This window comes from Pteronotus mesoamericanus, unplaced genomic scaffold (genome assembly GCF_021234165.1).
Source record: "Pteronotus mesoamericanus isolate MK-2021 breed Mesoamerican mustached bat unplaced genomic scaffold, CSHL_Meso_final contig_182, whole genome shotgun sequence".
Lineage (NCBI taxonomy): Eukaryota > Metazoa > Chordata > Mammalia > Chiroptera > Mormoopidae > Pteronotus > Pteronotus mesoamericanus.
The window spans coordinates 21,114,900-21,127,508 of NW_026555078.1; the positions used below are offsets into that span (position 1 = coordinate 21,114,900).

The window sequence follows — 12,609 nt, forward strand, 5'->3', positions numbered from 1 at the left end:
AGAGAACTGGAGCTGTGAGTCGCCCTCCCTTTCTCCCACCAACTGTATTGGGATGAGCAGGGCAAACTTGGGGCTTGAACGGAGCTATAATTAACTGAATCACATATAGAACTGAAACCTGCACAGGCCCACTGCTATGGGGATTGGAAATTTAATTCCCCTTTGAAAATAACTAGGCAGGGCTTCTACAGAGCCTACTTTCATGAAGGCCAGATTTTCCCTCTAATTTATGCAGGAATGTTCCCAACCCTAACCCCACCCCACCGTACCCCCACTCATATGCATACACATGCAATCGGAAATGTGGAGCACTCCCCACCATAGGGCAGCAACGAGGAAGACAAATCTTTATTGCGGCTTAAAAAGATGAGAGCACTCTTATACTAGCAGGAAAATTGTACTTAGACAGTGGATGAGCATGTTAATTTTCCCATGTGTGTGAGTAAGTTGATTCTCTCCATGGAGATCCTGAATTTCCTAGCACTTCATATTGCTCACTCTCCCATGGAAATTCCACACAAGCAGACTAAAGGGAGGGGCAAAAGCAGTGCTTTCTGAACATGTTCACACCAGGAGATTATAAGTTTCATGATAGCAGGAGCATGCTTCTGATAAACAAGTGAGTAGGTGGGAGGGAGGATGGATGGATGGCTAATGGACATTACAGGGAGCTTCTGGTTCCTGGGATGAAGGGTTTAATCTTTATCCTCTATGAAAGGGTGGACAGGGTAAAACCGTGATTTGACATCTTTTCTACCCTGTAGAGCTGTCCTGCAAGGTATGACAGCCTTCAAAAGGAAGGGTGCCTACTTTAGAAGACAGCCTTTTTTAAAAATTGAAAATTTCCTTACTTTGTCCTGATCTTTGGAAAACAGTGAGTGGCCCCTTTGGAGATTTTGACTACACTTTGCCTCTAACAATATCCTGAAGTCTAGGTCCATAGTCACACAGTTGTCTCGGACACCCCTTTCCATTTAGCCAAAGGTAAGAAGCTCTCCAGGAACTGGAAAAGGGGAAATTTAGGAAAGCAAAATTTATTATGAGTACTGTGTCCAGTTATAAGCGCAGACATCCCAAAATGAATAGAATCAGTGTTAAGTCCTTAATCACATGGGTGTGAGCCCATGGACGTGCCAAGCACTCAGATCTTATTTGTTAGTGGAGACAAAATGTTCTTATGTCTTGCTGAGGGGAAGCCACATTCTTGTAGGTTTTCTTTGATCAGCCCAACTAGTCATAGGAATGCAGAAGCTGTTAGCAGCAGAGAACTCACCCAGAGAGTCCAGAATAGATGCTAAAGGAGCAAAGATCATGACTCTCCCTACACACTCATATACCCTTCCCTCCTACTTTGTACCTCCCTGCCTGCTCACCCTCCCACCAACTTGACCCCCACACACATACTTTTGCAGGAAGTTCTTCAATGAATCCATCTCTCTGCCTTAGCCTGTCCCATATTCTTGTTGGTTCAGGCATGTATGGGGGTAGTGACTTGGGCAAGAGTTTGCTAAGGAGGTCTGCTGCTTACAGTTGTGCAAGTTGTGCACTGCATAAAGACCCCTGAGTAGAGTGAGGCTAAAATCCTGCCAGTGCTCTCTGTTCCTAATCCTGCACCCTAACATTTTACTATGCAAGCCAGAGGAAGGCACCTTGGATATATATGCCAAGTGATATATAGCCAGGGCTGCATCTTTTGTCAACCTTGCACAAAGGTGTTGTATAGCCTAGCAGTGGCCCTGCCACCAGGACAAAGTATTCTGATTACCAGATACTGCAAGCACTTCCAAGAGATCACCTGGCTGAGTTCCTGTCTTCATAAAGTAAATAAGCCTCCTGTGTTAGTTGGCTGTTGCTGTATAACAAATTGTCATTTGCTTAAAGGCAGAGCACATAACCACATATTATCTCACAGTCTATAGCTCAGAAGTCCAGGCACGGTGTGTCTGGTTTTCTGCTGAAGGCTGGTAAGCTAGGTCCTTACCTGGGAGCTCTGAGGAAGTGTCTGATTCTGAGCTCATTAAGTTTATTGGCAAAATCCTATCTCTTGTGGCTTTAGGTCTGAGGGTCCCTGTCCTTGCCACCTGTCATCCAAGGACCCCTCTGTTCCTAGAGGCTGCCTACACTCCTGCTCACATGACACCTCCATCTTCAAACCAGAAATAGCGTGTTGAGTCCTTATCATGTTTTGAAGAGATTGATGCACGAATCCTCCAGGCTTCCACTTTCTTCTTCAGCTGGAGAAAGCTCTGCTTTTAAGGGCCCATGTGAATAGATCAGGCCCACCTGGATAATCTCCCTATTTTAAGGTCAGCTGCATCTTATAACACCATATCACATAACGTGGGAGTGATAGCTCATCACAGTCACAGGTTCTAGGGAGTCGGGCAGATCATCTTTAGTGAGACATTTTAGAAAGTCAACCTAACATGGCCTCCTCACCAGCCCACATTTCCTTTTAAAAGCCAAACCTTTGGAACATCCCCCCTCACCAAAAGGCTTGCTTGAATAAGGATATTAATACCTTATTTTATTAGATAGTTACCCATTTTTAGCAGACTCTAGCATGTGATACAATAATATGTAAATCAATCAGAAGTACCTTTTCCCATCATAAGCTCTCTCAGACACTTTGGTAGAATCTGACATTGTCAGTGGTATGTTGGAAGCGTCTCTCACCTGTTCACAAGAGCTGATTGTTACATTTAGGAATTTTGCAAGCTGGTTGTTAAAACCATTAGCAACTTCAAATTGACTCTAGTGGGAGTAATTTACACCACGGAAGGTACACACCCCAAATCAGAGTTGCTCCCCACTCCCCCTAGACAGCTGGTTTGCCAGCTGGCCACTGGGTGTAGTAGACCTTTATAGTTCATATACTTGACCTCATGGAGCATGCAGGAATCCTTTCTATGGCCATTTTCATGCATGGTCACCATTTTACTTTTTAGTACCACCAGAAATGGTGCGATCCCTTCCTTATTAGCCATTTGCCTCATTGATATAATGGAATGTGGTAAAGTTGAAGCCAGCCTTCCTGCCATTGGCCCCAGAACTTTGGAAGTAGCATTTGCGGCAGCCGCAGAACCATTTGGAGTGTGTGTCATCTCTCCCTGGAGATTCTCTCCTCTGGATCCACATATCAGATCCCAGTTAGAAGCACAATCTTCGTAGCCACACTATCTGAATTCAGATCCCAGCACTGCCAATTATTTAGCTATGACCTTGGGCAAGTCTCCTAACTTGACTCTAGTTCTTCATCTATAAGGTAGGGATAAAAACAGTATCTCACTGAGGTAGAAGACTATGGTGAAGATTAAATGAGATAATACATACAGAGAGAATAGCACCTTGCCTGGCATGTTCCCACCTCACAGGTTTGTTGTGAGGATTAAATTAATATTTATAAAATGCCTGAATAGAACAGTGCCTGGCACAAAGCAAGCACTATATAAATATTAGTACATTCATTTAAAACATGGGTTTTAGGCCTTTATCATCCTGGTCACTCTACTGTGGAGCACTCCAGTGTCCCTTTGAAAGTGGAGTGTCAGAATGGACCTAATGGTTGAAATGCTATTCATTGATTCCAGCACCCCTTTCACCACCTGGCAATAGCATTGAACAGTTGCCTCCTTTCCCTTAAGTTTTTAATAGAGTCAGAGAGACTTCTCCAAGGAGTCTTGAGCCCTGGATCAGCAGCATGGGCAAACTCAGGGAGCTTGTTAGAAATGCAGAACCTCAGTCCCCACCCGAGACCTGCTGAATCACAATCTTCATTTTAACAAGATCCCAAAGGGATACATAAGCATACTAAAGTTTGAGAAGCACTGTTTTTGGGGACTCTCTTTTCAAGAGCAGATAAATTGAAGCATCCTAAGCCTTCTCATGAGACAAAGAGCTTTTCCCCCAGACCTTGGTGTAGGGGCAGGAGAGTATAAGTGTTGGGCTGTTGGGATGCGGTTGGCAGAGGGAGGGGCTGTTCTGTCCTGGTCAGAGCCAAGAACCTGCCTGGGGAAGAGATAGGAGCTGCTGGTGCCCAACAGGGAAGACAAAGACTTAAAAAAGAACCCAACACAGAGATGTGAGGCTACTGAAGGCTCCCACGGAAAGGCTAAAAGCTCCGCCACCAGCTCTGTTCTTCAGCCCTAGGTCAAGGAAGCTTTATGAGCCTCCGCTGGCCAGGAGCAGCCAGGGTAAATTTAGAAATGATGAAAAGGAGCCCTCCTTGATATGGTGAAGAGTTATTTAATAGGAATCAGGAAGGAAGAGGTCACCAAGTCAGAGATTACTTCTAGCAAGGGAAGGCCACAGGTTTAGGAAGCTACCTACTCACACCACAGTGCAGAAGCTCACCCACTTATAATCTGCCTGTGCTGCCTGAATTTAAATGGAAGTGTTCTCTGGTTCCTCACTGGCCACAGATAGGGAATGGCATGCAGAGTTTGCCCACTTGCTTTTATGAAGTCAGCTATAGGAGTAACAGGAGACATACGCTAAAATCCCAGCTCTGAAGCATACTACCTGTGTGACTCCGGGCAAGTTATTTAACTTCCCTGAGCGTATGTGGTCTCATCTTTAAAGGGGAAATAATAATGGGCATGTTTAATGGTTTAAATAAGCATGAAATAAGAAAGTTCTCATGGTGCTGAATATAATGTAACTACATATATTACCTTACATCCCCTTGTTGTATAAAGGGAAATTCACAGGGTTCTTGTCCAATGTAGTATTCACTCATCCATTCAACAAATCAGTATCACTTCCTCCCCCTTTCACCCTAGAGGAACTCCGTGGTTGAAGAGCAGCTTTTTCTCTTTGCATGCCCCGAGGACCAGAGGCCTGATTTGGAATTGAGTGTCTTCAATGCAAGGGAATGTTCTGTGAGGCCAGCCAGGCAGCTCAGCAATGTGTTTTCTAATCCCTTCCATGTTGTTGGTGGGAGATCCCCTGGGAACATCTTTCCCAAGCACCATAGCCAGGTCTTAGTGGGGAATGCTGCATGCTTTGACACCTCCATCAGTAGGAGCTTGGAGGAGAAACAGGGGCGGTCCTTGGAACCTCAGAAAGCATTAGTGGCTCAAGGAGCAGCTGCTTGGGATAAGCTGACTCTATGACCATTTAGTAAGTGCTACTGGGACGGAAGGAGGAATTGGGAATAGGAGAGACATAAAGTTCAAAAATCTTAGCCTAAATCCATGAGTTAGATCCCGGCTTGTTGTTGGAGAGCTCTTCCATAGACTGGACAAATAAAGTAGGCTAATAAAATAAGGATATAATTGAATGACGTTGAGTTTCTGGTCTCTTTGTCTCACTGTGAATCCTTAGCCATTCCATCAAAATAGCCTTCAGAATTTTTTTTCCTCAATGAGTTATATTTTTACAACAAAAAGGCAAAGTAGACTGATTTCATGAAGGCTCAAGTGTATTAGAAATTCATGATTAGTCAGTCATTCAGCAAGCTCCTCTGTACCAGGCACTAGGACTACAGTGGCAAATCAGAGACAAGTTTCCTGTCCTCATGGCACTCACAGTCTAATGTGGACAGACAGACTATAAACAAGTAAGTTAATAACCTAACCAGCTAACTTCTGGCTGTGATTAGTGCCCTGAAGAGAATGAGCAGATGAAACATGATGGAAAGTGAGCCATAGTGGAGAAGTGGGGAGATGGAGGGGAGAAAAGTGATCCTAAGAAACAACGTGGCCATGGAAGGCCTCTCCAAGGAGGTGGTGTACAATATATGTGGAGATTCAAAAGGTGAGGGTAAACACAGGACCAGATATGGATAACAGCAGGGACGATGCCCTAAATAGGAAAGGACCTGATTTGAAGAAGAGAAAGACCAAGGGAAGAATGTTATAAAGGAAGTCAGTGAGGTCAACACTACCTGTAGCATTCAAGATCCTACAGGCCATGTAAGGATTTTATTGGGTTGGCCAAAAAGTTTTGTTTAGTTTTTCTACAAAAATAAGAGACACATTTTTCATTTTCACCAATAACTTTATTGATTTGGATATTTTGAGTATGTCAGCTATCTCCCACATGGTATAATGTTGATTGTTCTCAATTAATGTCTTGATTTGATTGCTGTGAGCTTCCACTGGTCTACCTGACCATGGAGCATCATCCAGCAAGAAATCTTCAGCACAAAACTTCACAAACCACTTTTGGCACGTTTGATCATATATTATAGCACCTCCTCCATACACTGCACAAATCTTTTTTTTTTTTTTTTGGCGTTTCAGTTACATTTTTACCTTTCTTGAAATAACAAAGCATAGTATGCTGAAAATGTTGCATATTTTCTCCTATCTTCAATATTAAAATGGCTACACAAAAATTCACCAGTTTTGATAAGTTTTTAAAAAATGCACACTGATCTGACAGTTGTCACAATACAATCTAACAAAATTGTTTTGAATGAAGTTAAAAACAACTAAGCACTATTACAGCCATCTTACAGAAAAAAACAAATGAACTTTTTGGCCAACCCAATATATTTATCCAGTTATGGGGGTATGGTTGGGCCTGGCTTGCATTTTTGATAGATAGCCTTAGTTGTTATGCAGGGAAGAGTTTGCAGGTAAAGGGCAAAGATGGGAGCAGGAAAATCTCCTAGGAAGCTCTTGCAAAGTCCAAGAGAGAATTAGTGGTGTTTTGATCCAGGTCTTGATAGCAGAGGAAAATATGGTGGTGAATTAAATGGATTAGGGTTGGAGGTGGGAGCAGGAGAGGAGGAAGGATGAGGGAAAGGAAAGAATCAAGGATGATCCCAGATTTGGGGCTTGAGCAGTTCTTTTTAAAAGATTTTATTTATTTTATTTTTAGAGACAGGGGAAGGGAGGGAGAAAGAGAGGGAAAGAAACATCAATGTGAAAAATAAACATACTGGCCACCTTTTGCTTCTCAGGATGACGCCCAACCAACTGAGCCACGCAGGTCAGGGCGGGGCTTGAACAATTTGGCAGAGAATGGTGCCCTTGACTGAAATGGGGAAGGATAAGTTTGGAAAGAGAACTCAAGCCCTGGCTGGTGACTCTGACTAAATTTAAACATCCTTGGGCCTCATCTGTGGCTTGAGCAGAACTGAGAACTTTCTCAGTTTTCGAGAGCTGTGAGGGACTTCTCCAGGCTCTGGGCAAGGTGACACCTTCTGTTCAAAGAGGTGTGATGCCTTCCCCATGAATGATCTCCGTGAGGGAATCCCACACCTGCCTCCTCCACTCATGACAGCCTCCAACAAGTGGTTCCAGCTAGCTAACCCAAATTCCTCTCTCCACTACTTAATGTTTGTCCTTGTTTCCCTATCTTCAGCTACGGTGGCTTCTTATTCTGTTTATCTGGTCACTAAACATCACAAGAAGCACAAGTCACCCTATGTTTTATGACATGTGCTTCACCCAGCTCAGAACTTGTTGCTGCCTAAAGCACAAGGCCAGATTTGCAGAGATTATGAGACTTGTTCTCCATGCTTCCACCCTTCGTATTCCAAGGCCCTCCACCCATTTGGGATCTAGCATCCTGTTTTATCCAATTCTTTCTTGACCTGCCTTCTATTTCCAGCCCATATCATATCTTGGGTCACCAGTATTATTTACTGACCTCCCCTCAGTTTTTGACTTAATGACTGGAAATGATGATTCCCTTATATGTTACTCTTCAGCCACCAACCAGGGCATATTGCTCTCAGTAATGATGGTTGCTATTTAGTAAACAATTACTAGGGAACATGCACCCTGTCAAGTGCTTCCCATGCATGATTTTTTCAAAGAACACCATGAAGTAGGTACTAGCATTCCACTTCACAAATGAGACTTGGAGAACCTTAGCAAGTTGCCCAAAGTCACCCAGCTAATGGGAGGTGGGGACCAGATTGGACCCCAGACAGCAGTCTCCACTACCAATGCCACTGCTCTGGAGGAAGGAAGGCCAAGTGCTGTGGCCTTTTGGAGGTTGAATACTCACCTTTTTATGGTGGCTAGCCAGGTGTTTCTGTGACTAGGGTGGGTATGGTCAGTGATAAGGGTATGGAGTCTTTGTTTCTGAAGCATTGGGCACTGGGGACCAGGGGTGTTAGTAACTGCTATTTACGTTCACTTCAGGAGCACTGGACCCACATCTGCTTCTACAGGATCGACAGTGTGGACAAAGGAAGCTCCGTAGACACCCAGCTCTAATGGTGATTTATAAAATCTTGGGAGAATAAAGAGGTTGTCCCAAGTCAGAATGTAGAGATATTCCTGCTCTATAACAAAGAATGACGGGAGGAGCTGAATGCCCCAGCCTCTTGAACGAAGGCTCAGTCTCTGAGTCTGAAAGGCAGCATGCCCATAGGCAGCTGAACAGGGCTCCTCTGTGGGTCCCTTCTTCCCCAGTGCTTAGGGGAGGCTAAGCTCCATGCCTACCCCTGTTGAGCAATGTCTCACAACCTCTGGGACAGGCCTAAACATCTTGATTATGATCTAATCCTGAAATGTTCCTATCATTACACAAAGGTTGGAAGAGCTGGCCCAGATCTGCCTTGGTTTTTAAAGCTCCTAGTAACATTAAAAGAAGGACTACAAAACAAGGTTACTAAAATTGCTTTAGATTTTTTAATGTTTAAATGAACAAAATAATATCTTTTAATATAGAAAACAATATAGTACAAAAACAATATTGTGCTAGTCACAATATCACTATAGGATTTATAAACTAATCACCCTTCAGAGTGCCCTGGAGCGAATGGGATATGGCCAGTGCATCCCTGTGACCGCAGGTGCCCATTTGGAGAGAGCCTTGGTAGCTTCTGAGGCCTATTGTGAATTACCAGGAGGTGCAACTTGAGCCTAATGGCCCTCCTGGCCTGCCTGTGATAGTCACTGCCCCGGAGAAAAGGAGAAGTTCGACTATTTTCAGGCAAGACACCCAAAGGCCAACTCCCCTCTCCCACCCTTTTTTCCTACAAATAAAGCTTTTCAGATCAACATCAGCTGATTAATTTTTCAAAAATAAATTTAAAAAATATTCTCCCTTGTCCCAAAAGCAAGAGGAATGCGGAAGCAAACATTATGGGGGAATCTAAATGCCTGAGCCATTGTATGTGTATTATTTGATTGCTCCTGAAATACCTTGGAAAGGTGTAAGCATTATTCAACCTGTTTGCGTACCGGTTAAAGTATTTGTCCAAGGTCACATAGCAAATCCAGGATCAGAACCCAGAACCACTGACTGTAAAGCCTGTGCTTTTTCCAGTCCTCAAGTTGGTCATACCATGAAGCCACACGAAGCCCAGGAGGAGCCCAGTGAGGCAGCCCCTCTCCTTCATGCCCCTGTGCTGTTGGGGCAAACTTTGACCTTTCTGGACCTTTTCACTGTTTTCTTATCTTCCTGTTTCTTCTCCTGGCTGGCTTGTCCCCTTCCCTGCTGCCACTCTACTCCTTGCTTATGATACTTATTTTTCCATCCACAGCAAAACAATTCACATCAAGGTAATTGATGATGAGGCGTATGAGAAAAACAAGAATTACTTCATTGAGATGATGGGTCCCCGCATGGTGGATATGAGTTTTCAGAAAGGTGTAGTACCCTGTCCACCACACTAACAGACATTCTTCTCTCCTCTTTTCTTTCTTTTTTTCTCCAATCTGTTTGTCTCCTTCTCTTCTCCTTTCTTCTACCTTTCTGGTTCACTTCTCCTTGTTTCCTTTCTTATTCTCTTTTTTCCTCTCTCCCTTTCCTTTCTTTGCTCCCGGCTATATCCTAACACCTGCCAGCCTGTCACATGGTATCTGTAAGAGGGATGCTCAAGAGCCAATGGTAATTTTTGTAAGATGGGGAAATGGATATAAGAAAAAACAAAGAAAGAGAGAGAGAGAGAGAATGCCAGCCGCAGCTCTGACAGTATCATATGTGAGACTTTCTGCTCCTCCTGAATGGCTTCATATACAGGAGAGGAAAAGACCAGACAGCACAGTGCCAGGCAAGAGGGCAGCCCTTGTAGACTCACCCAGGCTCTCAGCCCAGATTTCCATGGGACAGCTATTTTCAGGGCTAAGCTTTTAGTCCCTGGGCATTGGGAATCAATGTACTTAGTGGGGTCTGTTTGTGGTTCATCCCATTCCCCAAAGCATGCCTTAGGAGCCATCTAATCTGTCATGTCCCTGCTATCAAGGGGTTTCTCTCCCTGACCTTGATTGAGCTGAAAGTACAGGTTTGAATTTCAGGTCTCGGTCAAAGACCTACCCGCAGTACTCTGTTTTCACTGTGAGGAGCATCTAGATATGAAGGCAGAGGGTTACAATAGTGGGAAAGAAGTTTGGGACCTGAGTAGAAGCTTCTTCAAGAAGTCACAGGACTTCTCAGAGTGGATGGAGCTTTTGTCTTTAACTTAAATGACACCCTATATCCCATATATCCTCAAATAGGCAAGTCAGACAATCCTCTTATGGATAGAGGAATCTATGGAGGGGGAGCTGCCGGTACTGGAGACAACATTCCTCCTTTGGCAGAGCTGCCAGTCATATCCCCCAAGGCCGTGCCCATGGTTGCGGAGCAGCCCGTACCCATCCCACAGCAGAGCCCCCGCAGTCAGAAAACAGGCCAGGCTCATGCCTCATAGGCAGCCCCAGGGCCTGGGGCCTAGAGGGAAATTCCCAGAAAATGCTCCTTGGCAATCAGTGAGCTTTGTCTTTTTTAGACACTGAGCCATCTAGGTGTCCAAAAAAGAGCTAAGAAGGTGACCAAAAAATGTACTTGCAGAACACACACACACACACACACACACACACACACACACACACACACACACACCCTCAGCAAGTCCTGTGCCTAACACACCAATTCAGATGAGCCTATCACTTCACAGATAGCAAAGATGATTCTGTCTGTCCCTCTCTCTTTTTTTTAAGGATTCTATTTTATATTTTTAGAGAGGGGAATGGAGGGAGAAAGAGAGGGAAAGAAACACCCACATGTGGCTGCCTCTTCAGCACCTTCTACTAGGGACCTGGCCTGCAACCCAGGCACATGCCCTGATGAGGAATTGAACTGGTGACCCCTTAGTTTACAAGCCAGCACTCAGTCCACTGAGCCATACCAGCCAGGGCTAATTCAATCCTTAGAATGGCATAAGAACATCAGAGGCTTTGATTAGACATTTTAGGCTATTGTTTGGTAGTACTTCTTTTCCCTTTAGAAAGCATTTAGGTTCCAGGCCAGGTAGGGGTGGGGGGAGAGAGAGAGAGATATCAGGGCTCACTATTGGGACCCACCAACCCCACTATGGTTCCATGAAGGACCAGGAGAAGCCACACAGGGAGATCCAAGCCCACATGGCAACTTCTCCAATGACAATAGGCCTGAGCCAGCCTCATGCCAGTCTTTGGAGGGGAGTGATTTTCAAGAAAACTTGTATTCCCTCATTATTTGTCTTTAAAAGACACAATGCTTTGTTAAGGTACCTAGAAATGAACAGAAACCTCCAACACCTTGTCCTTTGGACCCTTGATAATCAACATTGAAGACAGCCAGCCTTGGGACACGTTACCGTGATATGATAGTAGTCCAAAGGCAATTTAAAATTTGATGATTTACATCATTTTCTTCACACTTTCCCAGGAGTGCATCAGCTGTAAATATTAAAGGAGTCCTATATCATGTAGTGATTAAAACATAATTATTTCTGTTTCCTCTGTGGAAGCCCTGTGAGATAAAGAATGAGATAATAGAATTCTGCCTTCCTTGCTTTCTCTCTCTCTCTCTCTCATTTCTCTTCCTTATACATAATTTCCTTTAAAAAATTTTTTATGAGGCTCACATAAGCAGTGGGTATAGACACAAGGAAGGAAAACAAGTCTCTGTCCAGGAGGTGTTGACATATTTCCTGTTGTAGAAGGGGTCTGGGTCATTTGCAATGGGCCAATACCTGCTGCCCAAAGAAATGCCACTGTTACCATGTGACACCCCGTGGAATGTGCTGCCCAGCTCACGTCCTACTAACCATCAGCAGGATTTAAAATGACTCCTCCCCACCATCAGCCCCTTCTCCCTTCCCCTTCCCTTGTCATCCTCTTGGACCCCTTCCTTTGCCCACTTTTCTTTGCCTCTTGGCTCCCTTTCCCTCTTACCCATAAGGACAGCTATGCCCAAGGAGACAAGAAAAGCTAAGACCATTTTTTTTTAATACAAGAACAATACAATCCACCGTAGTCCTGTCAAAGCCACCATGACGGGACTGGGCTGCATGTGCCAAGAGTGATGGGGGATGATTTTAAAGGCTGTGCTCCAAGTGACCATCCAATTGCTGACCCACTCGACACACACTCTCTCTCTTGTTGTCCCTACAGGAAAACCATAAGGGTTAAAATAGTAGATGAGGAGGAATACGAAAGGCAAGAGAATTTCTTCATTGCCCTTGGTGAACCGAAATGGATGGAACGTGGAATATCAGGTGTGAGATTCTTTAAAAAAAGAATAAATAAATAAAACAACAAAAAGAAAAATAAATTTAAACAAACTGAAAAGCAACAACAACAAAAAGCAACTATATTTTTTTCTCCCCATTTTTTCTCCCTTTTCCTCCTTCCTCCTTTTGACCAACTGATTTTTTTTTTTTTATTCTTTCCCGTC

General features: G+C 44.1%; 1 protein-coding gene across 5 annotated transcripts in view; it reads left to right on the forward strand.

Moving 5' to 3' along the window:
* Window positions 1-12,609, forward strand: part of SLC8A3 (solute carrier family 8 member A3) — a 124,813-nt gene that overhangs the window by 96,415 nt on the left and 15,789 nt on the right. For 3 of the 5 annotated variants that reach the window (XM_054567347.1, XM_054567350.1, XM_054567348.1), the window contains one exon: window positions 9,452-9,558. In XM_054567347.1, the coding sequence (XP_054423322.1) occupies window positions 9,452-9,558 (107 nt within the window). Of the gene's footprint in view, window positions 1-9,451; window positions 9,559-12,326; window positions 12,431-12,609 lie in introns of all 5 variants that reach the window. The other 2 variants (XM_054567349.1, XM_054567353.1) reach the window with 1 other exon arrangement.